Below are 13,238 nucleotides of genomic sequence, written 5' to 3' on the forward strand. Positions count from 1 at the left end.
AAGGCCTTTCAAAACATCCTAGGAATTCATAGCTTGACTGAACCTCTCCCTTTTCCTATAACTGTGGTAAAAGGACTTCTTACTCCAATATAGATCATCTGGGAGGTCCTAAACAGCTTTTTATCTTTTATATAAGAGGAGGCCAAAAGAAGCTTTAGAACAGGAAGGAAGTTCACAGATCTAGCTTATGATCATTGCAAATGTCTAGTCATTCTTGTAAGTGAAATTAAATTGTGGAAGGAATTATGGAGGGAATAATTGAGGGGGAACGTTCCAACTGTGATGTTCTTAGATAGTACCCTGTGGGATATTGTATTACCTCAGATCTGGCCTTGAAAAGTCTGGATAACAGACTTCCTATATGATTAAGGCTTGCCTTGCCTAGGTGCCTTTCTGACTCTGAAGCAGACCCTATTAGCAATTTGCAAGGTCTGTCTCTGAAGACTGCAAAGAATGACCTAAAGAGATCCATACTATTTCAAGCAGTATATTCCTCAATGGCTTCTTTTGATAATTAGTTAACTATCAAAGATGCATGAGCAAAACTACACTGCTGGATTGAGTACCATCTCTAATCTGCTAAATACCCTGTCTAGTGTTAATTGGGATCCATGCAGTAGGAACCTAGTTAGCTAAACTCATTAATGTGTTTAGAATGTCACTTATTATGCTGGGGATTCTACACTGAGATAGCAGGTAGGAACTTTACTCCTAGAGAGCTTATGAAATGGATTCAGTGATCAGAAGGGGGAATAAAGATCATGTTTAATTAAAAGGGCTTTTTTGAGTAGTTGCTAGACTTGTAAGGAATTTAAGCATAAAACAAAATGAAGAAAGAAGAGTCAAGCTTCAGTGCGATCTTTTCCTACATCTCTAGCTCTGTGTTCTGGCAGAAAGTAGTATAATAACCACTGAGTATCCAAGAGAAGAAATGGCTCAAAAAATAAAAAAAATAAAAAAAGAAATGGCTCAGAGTATATATTTGTGTTGTAGGAGACTGGGAGCAATATTGCCAATATGATCAAGGGAAAACTATGGCCTCTAATTTCAGTGAATCAGGTACTAGTTTTCTAGACAGAGACAGGGCCAAACATTCAAAAAGCAGTGGCCTTGTGGACTCTATGTGAGAAGTTGCTGGCACACCTGATTATATAAGAAAATCCACTTTGGAATGTAAAAGCTGGCAACTGTGCCATCCTTGGGTTGCCTGTGTATGCAAGGGCTGAATCTCCATATAGAGGTTTGACACGCACTACTCTCCTTCGAAATGGCATGCTCACTTATTTAAAGGCAAACTATTCAATGTGTTCCAGGTAACCATCTTGTGTGTGTTACCTTTGTGAAAGTGGAAATAGTTTTTCTAATTATCTATTGCTGCCTAACAACCTACTCCAAAATGTAGTGGCTTAAACTAAAACGATTTAATTTTATCTCATTATGTCATGGGTCAGGAATTTGGGGAGGAGTCAGCTGGATGATTCTTCTGCTTCATGTGGTAGTAGTATTCACCTGGGAGGTGAGTTGATGTGGAGAGTACAAAGCAGCTTTGCTCACCTATCAGGCACCTCTATGGAATGGCTGGAAGGCTGGGCTCAGCTGGACTTGACCAGAATGTATATATTTAGCCTCTCTAGGTTGGTAGTCTCAGGGTAGTCCAACTTCTTATAGAGTGGCTTAGGCATCCCCAGGGGGAGTGTTCCAAGAGAACCAGGTGGAAGTTGCTGGCCTTTTATAACATAGTCTGAGAAGTCACATAGTATCATTTCTATAATACTCTATGTTCAAAGAAGTAATAAACCCACTCATATTAAAGGTAGAGGGGACAGAGACCTCACCTCTCAATGGCGGGAGTGTCAGTGAATTTATGGCCATGTTTTAAATTTTAAAATTTCCACAAAAGGAGAGAAGAAAAATGACTCTATACTAGATCTATGACACTAAGGACATAATTTGTTTCTAGGTAGGTACACCAAGTTGATGTCACATAATTCACAGTCCATAGAACTGTAGAGGCTGTTGGGCAAGAGAGATGGGCTAGTACTTTTAATAGAATTATTGTTTTCCATCAAGGAGAATCACTGGTGTCCTTATTTTGGATACTAGGGCTTCTGATAGTTTTGGTTGGGTAAGAGTTTTGTCATTTAGTTTTACTCTGGATCATGTCTGGACACAAAACAGGAGACCCAAATTGCCTGCAGGACACAGATAAAAAATATGTACTAATGCCCCAACTTGCCGTGGTAGTTTAAAAACTGATTCTTAATCTGGAGAATACAGGACTTGTCAAAACTGGCTTTCTACTCTTTTTTCTTTTGTTATGAAGATCTATCTTGTCTTACTGACACTTTATGTCTCATTTGACAAGGAAGGCAGTTCTTTATTTCCCTGTCTTATATCAAAATTAATGCAACAGATCCTAAAATCTAGCTCTTTAGATGTATTCTCTTAGTTCTTCCATTACTATACAGCTGATTCACACCACTGAAGAAAACAAACCCCACTTATTGCTTTGGACAGGTGTAATCTTTCAAGAGGTTTATATGAACACAAGCTTTATATATTTCTGAGCAAGGGGTCAAGTTTGCAAATAGTGTTTTTATATATCTAGAACCATAACAATGTCAATATTTTTCAATATTGGGCAGGCTGTTTTTATCAGCTTCAGAGCAAATGTAGGTAATTTGAAGGCTTGATTCAGTGTTCTCTGTGATGCTGCAATATACTCTAAGTTCTGAAGAAAATGTTCTGATTTTATGACACACCCTGGCAGGACTGGACACAAATTATCCTGGAATTTATCCTGATGCCATTACTGCTAACTCATTTGCCTCCCATAAAATGGTTTGCACTTGGTGCAATTGGTATTTTCATGCATTTTCCATTCTTTTTTTCTTTTCCACATATACTTCAGCCCCCCTGTATCTGTTTCTGGACATAACTATAGATATTTATCAATTAAAAACTCAGATCAGACTACCAGTAAGTTACAAAGAAATGCCCCTAATGTTCCTTCTCTCATTTCCTCTCAAAACATTTGATCTTAAGAGACCAATATGGGGAAAAAAAGACAGTAACAACAATGAAGAAAACAACGCAAATCAATTTACATTTTGCAGGTTGATATATTACAGGGTAATGCCTTAGTAACAAGGAAACTTGAATCTGATCCTTTCTAATCTGAAAGTTGTTTTGTGTGTTCTTTCTTTTTTTTCTAGGTACACAATGCTAGTGATTTGCTGATTAAACCCCTGGAAAATTTTCGGAAGGAGCAAATAGGCTTCACCAAGGTACATTTTCTCCAACTATATATTTTTTAATAGCAGTTGAGTAGTTTGGGGTACCACTCTTCACTCTTCAGGGGTGAGGAGGGTTCATATATATAAGAAAATTCATTTTAAAAAGTAAGAAAATCTGCAATTGGCTCCTAGCTGTGTTTCCAACTAGCCGTGCAACTGTGGATAAGTCTCTTTTCTTTTTGGAGCTTCACTTTCTCCATCTGGAAAATGAGGAGCTTGATAATAATAGGCATTATTTAAAAGGTACTTATTATATGCTTGCTAAACACTGGGCTACTTGCTTTACATTCATTCTCTAATCACAACAATTGTGTGAGGTTCTGATATTACCTACATCTTACAATGAGGCAGCTGAGGTTTGGGAAAGATAAAAAACCTGACTAAAGTTAAATTGACAATAGTCAGGATTTAGACTTTAGGGTTTTTTTTTAAAAAATCCCACATTCTTTCCATTAAGCCATACTATGTAGATATTTGCTGTCCAATATGGTAGCCCATAGCTGTATAAATAAAATAAAATTAACAATGCAATTCCTCATTCATACTAGTTAGATTTCAAGTGCTTGGTACCCACATGTCATTAGTAGTTACTGTGTTGGATTGCACAGACACAGAACATTTCCATCATTGTAGAAATTTCTACTGGACAGCACTGTGCCAGATAATCTCAGATTATTTTCAGCTTGACCACCCATGGATCTGATTTCCCATGGTCTCATAAAGAGGTATGAAAAATTATCAAATTTATTATTTTCAGCTAGTTATATACCTATTTTGTGAATTCCAATATGTATGAACATGTAACCTAGATGGTCTTCAAGAACTAAATGTAGCATCTTGACCAAGCATCTGAACCTAAAAAGGACTAAGAACATACCATCTGGTTATTATCTGGAATGTTGTTGACAAGAATTTTGGATTAAAGATAGAAAGTTCAGAGAGGAAAGAAGAAACTAGTGGATGTGATATCGCTGCTGGATATCATCAGTCAGTTTGACTTGGGCATTATTTGAGTGACTGACATTCAGGTTAAATAACTTATCTGGATAGCACAGCAATTCTGGATTCCACTTGGTATATCTGGAATCTCGTTAACATAAGTACTTAATTGTGAAATTATATAATTGAAGGAGAGAAGAACCTTTAAAATCACAAATGTGTTATGAAAGTAGTTAAGTAAGATGACAGTTGTTATATAACAATGAATAAATATTATGAAGAATGACAAAGAATGTGAAAATCATCACACTTAGTCTACTTTCACTCCTGGATGAGATTAGGAAAAAGGAATGTAAGAATATGCTGCAGTGGTTGACCTTATGTCATCTGAAGGAAAGGAAACAAATTTCTACTGTATATTCCCTATGTCCCAGGCCTGTGCTGAGGATTTTATGTATGTTGTCTTCCTTAATTCCTACAGCAAACTTATAAGGTGGGATGTGTAATACCCATTAGCTCAATGAAGAAACTGAGACACAGAAAGGTTACATTTCTATATTCCTATCAGTCTTCCTTTTTTCTGCTTCTTTACAAGTAGGGTTAACTTGCACACCTAAAAGGAGAGTGACCAACTCTTAGTGTGAGTGCTGTTTTCAAGAAACTATCTAGAATTATCTTAGTAGTAAAATTTAGGGTAATGGACAGAGCAGTGAACTAAGGATGAGAAAATACAGCTTCTGGTCTACCCCTATGTGTTTTCCAATTATTACATCACAGTTCATGCACTTCTCAATACTTGTTCTATGAAAATGGACAGAATTCATTTAGGTATCTCTTCTTTCCAATGATGAATCTGTTAAACTTCTCAGTATAAAGGGTACTGGAGGGATGTTGTAGAGAGAAGGGTCTCTCCTAAAGTTTCCAACTACTGCAAAGTGGAGGTCAATAGAGAGGGAGTGAGCCATATGTTGGGGCTCTGACCCAGCCACACATCCAGAATACATGGACTCTCAGTGCCTTTGAAGCCTCTGCCTGGCTTGGTGATAACTTATCTGCAGGTCTCCCGATTTACATCTTTCCCTGAAGGCCTCCCCAATCATGCTGTCCCCCAGCTCCACTCTGTAGGCCCTGCACCTATCCTACCTGCTTACTGAAGGTTTATAACAGAGCTGCTGCTCCCTGTTTCCTCTGCTAGCCCCCGTACAGCCTGCTTGCTCCCTAGAAGTTTCCTACTGAGGCAGCTTAATCCTGCAAGGCTTATAAGCAACCTAAAATGTTCCCATTCTCTCTGTATTCCTACTCCACTGGTTGTTAATTGCTCACCACCTGCACTCTGGAGAATTTCCTCCTGCTTACCTAGTGACTCTAGGCCACCATGCCAAACCAATTTATGCTAACTTCTCTGCTTAAATTATACCTTTTCCAATGAGTTTGGAGCCCCTTCCAAATTTGCCCTTCCTTGGGTGCCTTCCCTCAGCCTCAGGGTACTGTAAAGAGTTTCCTTACGTATTATAGTTAATTTTTTTAGTTTAATAAGCTTGTTGTTTAATAATTCTATATAGTGGATTTTATCTTTTGGTTGGGCCCAGACTAATAAGCCCGGAACTGCTGCTAGTTGTCTCTGTGACTTACCTGGTAGTGGTATATGCTTTACTAGGCCCTTACAAATATAGATGTATGTTCTCATTTGAAGCTTGTATAGTAGAACTTACCCCATTTTTACAGATGACGACACTAAGGTTCATTGAGGTGTAGTGTCTAAAGTCATTCAACCAGGAAGTGACAGAGCTTGGATTTTAATTCATTTCTCTTGATTGTAAGTATGAGTCTAATTTCACTTTATGAGAGATAACACTTCTCTCTGGGCCTCAGTTTTCTCATGGAAACTGAGAAAGCAACGAACAAATAATTATTCTGTGTGAGATGCTAAGGGCAATTAAATGTGTACCTATTCAGTAGTAGAAATTGAATAGTCAGAATTTACTGTGCTATAAATGTAAAATATGTGCTAGATTTTTAAGATAGTGTGAAAAAATGTAAAATATCTCATTAATATTTTATATTGATCACATGTTGAAATTGGTACTGTTTCGTATATACTGGATGAAATAAAATATATTAAAACTAATTTCACCTGTTTTTTTTTCCTTTTCTTAATATGATTACTAGAAAGGTAAAAATTATAGATATGGCTTGCATTAAATTTCTATTTGGTAGCACCGAACAAGACAAAGTAATTACAGTTGAAATATTTATTTAATAACTAGAAATTTATACTCCTGGATTTCTTTTATACATTTTACCCATCCCCCTACCCAGCTCCCCTCTGGCAACCAATAATAGTTTGTTCTCTGTATTTAAGTCTCTTTTTTGGTTGGTTGCTTGGTTTCTTTGTTTGATCATTTGCTCTTTTTTTTTTTGTTTTGTTTTGTTTTCTGGTTTTTTTTTAAAGATTTTATTTATTCATGAGAAATACACAGAGAGAGGCAGAGACATAATCAGAGGGATAAGCAGGCTCCTTGCAGGGAGCCCGATGCAGAACTCAATCCCAGAACCCCGGGATCACGCCCTGAGCTGAAGGCATATGCTCAGCCAGTGAGCCACCCAGGCGTCCCTGTTTTGTTTTTTAGATTGCACATATAAGTGAAATTGTATGATATTGTCTTTGACTGACTTATTGCACTTAGCATAATACTCTCTATGTCCATCCATGGTGTCACAAATGGCAAGATCTCATTCTTTCTTATTGCTAAGTAACATGTATCATATCTTATTTACCCATTCATTTAGCAAAGAACAGTTGGGTTGCTTTCATATCTTGGTTATTATTAATAATGCTACTGTAAACATAGTGGTGCATATATCTTCTTGAATTAGTGCTTTTTCCTTTGGGTAAACACCCAGCAGTGAGATACCTGGATCATATGGTATTTCTATTTTTGATTTTTTGATGAACCTCCATACTGTTTTACACAGTGGCTATACTAGCCTGCATTCCCAGCAACAGTGCAAGAGAGTTCCCCTTTCTTTCTCTGAATCCTTGCCAACACCTGTTGTTTCTTGTCTTGCTGATTTTACCCATCTGACAAGTGTGAAGTGGTATCTCATCATGGTTTTTATTTGTATGTCCCTGATGCTAAGTGATGTTGAGTATCTTTTGATGTGACTATTGGCCATCTTTATGTCTTCTTTGGAAAAATATCTCCTCAGGTCCTCTCTCCATTTTTAATTGGATATTTGTTTGTTGATATTGAGTTGTACAAGTTCTGCATATATTTTGAATACTAACTCCTTATCCTTTGTACATATCTTCTCCCATTCAGTTGGTTGCCTTTTCATTTTGTTGATAGTTTCCTTTGCTGTGCAAAAGTTTATTTTGATATAGTCCCAATAGTTTAACTTTGCTTTTGTTTCCCTTGCCCAAGGTGACACATGGAGAAAAATGTTGCTATGGATGATGTCAAAGAGGTTACTGCCTATGTTGACTTCTAGGAGGTTTTTAGTTTCAGGCCTCATATTTAGTTCCAAGTAATTACTTTTGGTAGGGAGCTTCTACCACTTCATGAATTCTCTGGATTAAAAATCAACAGTAAGGCAGCATTTGAAGAAAGTTCATATACATATAGATATAGAATTAATTAAATTAGTTAACTTATATAAAATTATTTGAATAGCACCTGGCATGTAATACATGTTAGTATTTTCTGTTGTTATCATCCTCCTCATCCCCATCCCCCTCACCATTATCATTGTTATTGGCAGCAAAATAGGAAGAATAGAACACTCTCCATGAAATTGTCCAGTTCATGATGATCTTACTCTGATTAAAAAATCACAAGAAGAGAAGTTAATGAGTGAGGCAGGAAAAGAAAGATAGGGGCAATGAATGTTTCCCACATAACTACTGGTATATGTAGAGGTTTCATGTCACTACATCTCCAGATTTGTGTCTCTGGCTCTGCGGCATGTGGGAGATGCCTTTTTGTCATAGAAAGTAAAGTCTAAGAAAAAAAGGAGGGGGCAAATAATAGAGAGTGCTGGGAACTAAGACGGGACATATTTGGAATAAACTCATATTATTGTTCAAAGAGGATTAACCTCTTGAAATCATGCTGATGATACTATCTCTTGAAATAATGTTTTATGTGAAATCTGTGGAAAGGTGATAGGGCATGCATGGAGGGAAATGATATGTAATAAATGAAATGATACTCTTCATCTGTGGCTCTTGTAATAGATTTCGAGCTATTGGTTAGGGATTTTGTTGGGTAGTGCAAATTACTCTGTTTGCAAAGTCCATTTGCAGGCCAGTGAACACTGTTGTCAGTTCAACTTGTCTGAATTCTAGTGGACAGGCTTTTTCAATAATCAGAATCTCAAAACACCATTTTATAACTGAGACATTTCACAAAGACAACAGTTTCTCTATTTGATTAGCCATTCTGTGATGCCTTGGGCACTAGCTTTTGCTATACAATAGCTTCTAAATGCCTCAATGGTTGGCTTCCCAAACGTAGAATCATGGGCCAGATGATTTCACAGGTATCATCTCCTTCAGAGGAGTTTTTCCCCCAGGGGAAACTCTGCTGGTATGGCTCCTAACTCCCTACCTACTGGGGAGACCCCTATATGATACACAGGTATCATCTCCATCAGAAGATTTTCAACCCCCAGGTGAAACTGCTGATACAGCAGTTTCTCTTGGATCTGTTTTATATAGTGAACTTTTGGGACAATATTTTTTTTGAGAATAGGATTCTCTTGGCTAAAAAGTTTGCAAACTACCTCTTTATGCTAAAACTTGATTGGTCTCCATTTTCCAATTAAATAGGATATGTCTTCTAATCTCAGTATGACAGTTAGGATACTTAATTAGATGGATGTGTTTTCTTCAAATTTTAGTGTGTAATTTCCAATGTAATCAAACTAATCCCATTTTACAACCCTTCAATTTTGAGAAAAAAGTATTTTTTTCCACTGTGAAAATTGAACTTACATACAACACACACGCACAATAATTTAAAATAAAATAATATAATAAGATCTATTAAAAACTCAATAGTCTTCATTCTTTCCCTACTCCTCAAAGTTATACAATTTTAACCATTTGTATTCTTTTGGTGGTTATTTTCATATTTTAAAAATATATGCTTTTGGGCTGCCTGGGTGGCTTAGTTATTCAATCATCTGCCTTCAGCTGGGGTCATGATCCCAGAACTCTAGGTCAGGCTCCCTGGTCGGTGGGAAGCCTACTTCTTTGTCTCCTTCCCATTCGTACTCTCTCTTGGTATCTCTCTCTCTTTCTCATAAATAAATAAATACATACATACATACATACATACATACCTTAAAAATATGCTTATATTGCTATTGCATTATCTGCTTGAGAAATTATTTGTTTTGTCTCACTATAAATAGAGGAGATCATTGCTCACACCTCTCTCTTTCCCTCTTCTTCTGTTGCGGGCAGACTGGGGAGATCCCCAGACCCTAAGGCCTCCTCTCAACCCATCTATCTCTGTGTTGTTGCCAAAGGCTCTTAGTTTTATCACAAGAAAGAATTCAAGAATGGACCAGACACTGTGGTTGAGTGGTACAAGTGGAAAAGTTATTAAGTTGATAGTATACTCTTGATATCTGAGAGCTGGTGAGCTTGAGTAAGAACTGCACCTAGCGTTTGGGTCTTTATCTTTTATTGACAGTTATTAACTAAGGGGTAGAATATTTATTATTTGTGGGGAGGATTTCTTTGGGAGCAGGATTTCAGGCCTTTTCTCCCTTACTTGGTCAGTGTCTCTGGCCTTCTTTGTCTAGGCCCTGTCTGCTTTGATCTGGCTTCCTGTGGGTTTGTTTTTGGAGTACTGCCGGGACAGGTCTATAACATTGCTGTTAATGAGCCATGGCTTCCACTTTACAGGCCTCCAGACATCCTGTTAAAGCCTGTCTATTCTAACACTTCTAATTTTTGATAACTATAACATCCTTTTAATTCTTCTGTTGCTTACCTCTGTTACTTTAAATAATATACTTAACCCCTATTTCTTACTCATCTTTTGACTGTGGTTTTGTAAGATGGAGATATTAACACTTCTGTCTTCCTTTACTACTTTTAAACTCTCAACTCCTGTTGGTAACATTATAATTCTAGTCTGGAACCTTAATTAAATCTTGTTGCTGGTTATTATTAAGCTCATTTTATAGTGGCAAATGCAAGTGAGAAATCCAGGATTTGAACTCAAGTTTCTTGGCTCTGAGTCTATGAATTTTCACATTTCTTATATTAAGAAATTAATAAAGTATTAATTTCTGGTGGCTAGGATAGATTGAGGATGATCTTCTTTATCTCTTTCTCCTAACTTCTTATCTACTAGGTTTAGAGGGTTTTTTTAGTCTACCTACTCTAGAATCCTGTTTGGTTAATTCTTTCTATTCCTCTCACCTCTCAAAAGTCCCTGCACATGCAAATTTTGTGAGTATTTTCCCATGTCTGTATTTTAGCTATCAATTGACTAGCAGAACCCTTCCTACCACTATTCCCCTTCCCACCACCATTCAACTTCCCCCCAATCCCCTGCACCAAGTTCAAGGAAGGATGAACAAAACTCAGTCCAGTTCTGTTCATAATGGGTCTTTCATACTGCATTGTAGAATGCTGGGCTGTCCATTGGAAATGGCAGAATAAAGACTTAGTCATCCCCCATAGACACATGACAGAGAAAGTATTTGTACCCTTTGATTCATACTTTTTGGGTCTTGTCAGAATTGCCCACAGTATTATGTTTTCAGTTCTTTCTCAAGGATGCTCTTGCCAAAGAACAGTCACTGAATTGAGCCTTTGTGTATTCTCTGGTGAGAATAAGGGCCAAATTGCCTAAGACATCTGAATCTGCATTTAACCCACTTTTTGGAGACTTGGAGCTTGTGTACAGCTATGATATAGTGTGTTCTCACCCAACAGATGTCAGGCAAATAAGCATTGTCAGTAATGTATGAGGTTGACAGTCTTGTTGTTTCTTCTCCATGAACAGAGATCATAGAAAGAACTTTAGGAAAAGGGCTTGTTCTGGAGGTAAATAATGTTGAAAAAATAAAGAAGATGGAATAAAATGCAACCTCATAGAGTATGTGAGGCTGAGTGTATTAGTCTGGCCTGGATTCCAAATATGGCTGTATACCCTGGGACAGAGAGGATGGAAGCAGGAGCAAATAACCTTCAAAAGCCACAAACAGTTTGAATGTGAGATCCCCTTATCCCTTGTTTAGTCTCAGTGGCCCCATAATGTATTAGCAGAATGAGTCAAGTATTCAACATGCTCAAGAGCTAAGCTGTGTTTAAAAAAAAAGTGCTAACCTGTGTGACAGTAATACATAAATGATTTTCAAGTCAAAATCAAATATTTTACATGCTTTATAATAATAATCACCACATAATAGGTACTTGCTCTGTTATCTCAGTTAAGCGTTATTATCCACACCCTACAGATGAGGAAGCCAAGACCCATAATGGCCAAATTATTGTCCAAGGACAGAAAGTCATTGACAGAAGCAAACTTCAATCAGATATTTGTAACTCCAGAAATTGTACTCTTTGCATTTCATGTGCTCTGAACCCAGTTTTGTGGGGTTGCTATGAAAAAATTTATAAATATAGATTAATAATGCCTACTGACAATCTAATGGGTAAATGCATTGTGACAAACTCACAATATTTTATAGTAAGCAGAATGAATGAACCAGACCTGTTGTATACAACATGGATGAATCTGACAAATATAAGATCAAGGAGGGAAAAGCTGATCACAAAAGATTACCTGCTATATGTACATATTTGTATAAAGTTCAAAAACCGGCAAAAATAAGTGATGGTGTTCGAGGTCAGAATCCTAGTTACCCAAGAGTGGGGATATTAGTGATAAAATCAGGCACAATGGTGCGTTTAAAGGTGTTGACAATATTTTGCCTTTTTATATGAGTGCTGATTACACAAGTGTGTTCAGTTTGTGAATATTTATTGAGAATTGTGCAGAGTATTTTTCAGATTATATGTTACAATTTTTTGTTAAGTTTTATATTTTAATTCTAGTATACTAGAACATATAGAGTTGTATTAGTTTCTGGTGTAAAATATAGTGACTCAACAATTCCATAGGTCACCCAGTGCTCATCATGACAAGTACACTCCTTAATTCCCATCACTTATTTACTATATTGCCCCCTCCCTTCTGGTAACCATCTATTAGTTCTCTATAAATAAGAGCCTGTTTCTTGTTTTCTATCTCTTTTTCCATTTGCTTATTTCGTTTCCTATATTCCACATATGAGTGAATGAAATCATATGGTATTTGTCTTTCTCTGACTGACTTATTTCACTTACCATTATACTCTAGTTCCATCCATGTTTTCACAAATAGAAAGATTCCATTCCTCTTTATGGCTAAATAATATTCCTCTCTCTCTCTCTCTCTCTCTCTCTCTCTGTGTGTGTGTGTGTGTGTGTGTGAACACTACACCTTCTTTATTCACTCATCACTCGACGACACTTGGGCTCTTTCCATAATTTGGCTATTGTAGATAATGGTACTATAAACATTGGGGTGCATGTATCCCTTTGAATTAGTATTTTTGTATTCTTTGGGTAAATACCTGGTAGTGCAATTGCTGGATTATAGGATAGTTCTATTTTTAACTTTTTGAGGAACTGCTGTGCTGTTTTCTACAGTGGCTCTACCCCTTTGCAATTTCATTAATAGTGCAAGAGGGTTCCCCTTTCTCTGCATCCTTGCCAATACCTGTTGTTTCTTGTGTTGTCAATTTTAGCCATTTTGACAGGTGTGAGGGGATATCTCATTGTGTTTTTTTTTAAAGATTTATTTATTCATGATAGACATACAGAGAGAGAGGCAGAGACACAGGCAGAGGGAGAAGCAGGCTCCATGCAGGAAGCCCGACGTGGGACTCGATCCCGGGCCTCCAGGATCACGCCCTGGGCCAAAGGCAAGCTCT

The 13,238-nt window shown here is 37.2% G+C and overlaps 1 protein-coding gene across 3 annotated transcripts in view; it reads left to right on the plus strand.

Annotated features, from left to right (window-relative positions):
• The window catches only part of OPHN1 (oligophrenin 1), a 512,189-nt gene that overhangs the window by 238,584 nt on the left and 260,367 nt on the right, over positions 1-13,238 (plus strand). For all 3 annotated transcript variants that reach the window (XM_055337756.1, XM_055337758.1, XM_055337757.1), the window contains exon 5: positions 3,216-3,287. In XM_055337756.1, coding sequence (XP_055193731.1) covers positions 3,216-3,287 — 72 coding nt within the window. The remainder of the gene's footprint in view (positions 1-3,215; positions 3,288-13,238) is intronic.

This window comes from Nyctereutes procyonoides, unplaced genomic scaffold (assembly GCF_905146905.1).
Source record: "Nyctereutes procyonoides isolate TBG_1078 unplaced genomic scaffold, NYPRO_anot_genome, whole genome shotgun sequence".
In the NCBI taxonomy this organism is placed as follows: Eukaryota; Metazoa; Chordata; class Mammalia; order Carnivora; family Canidae; genus Nyctereutes; species Nyctereutes procyonoides.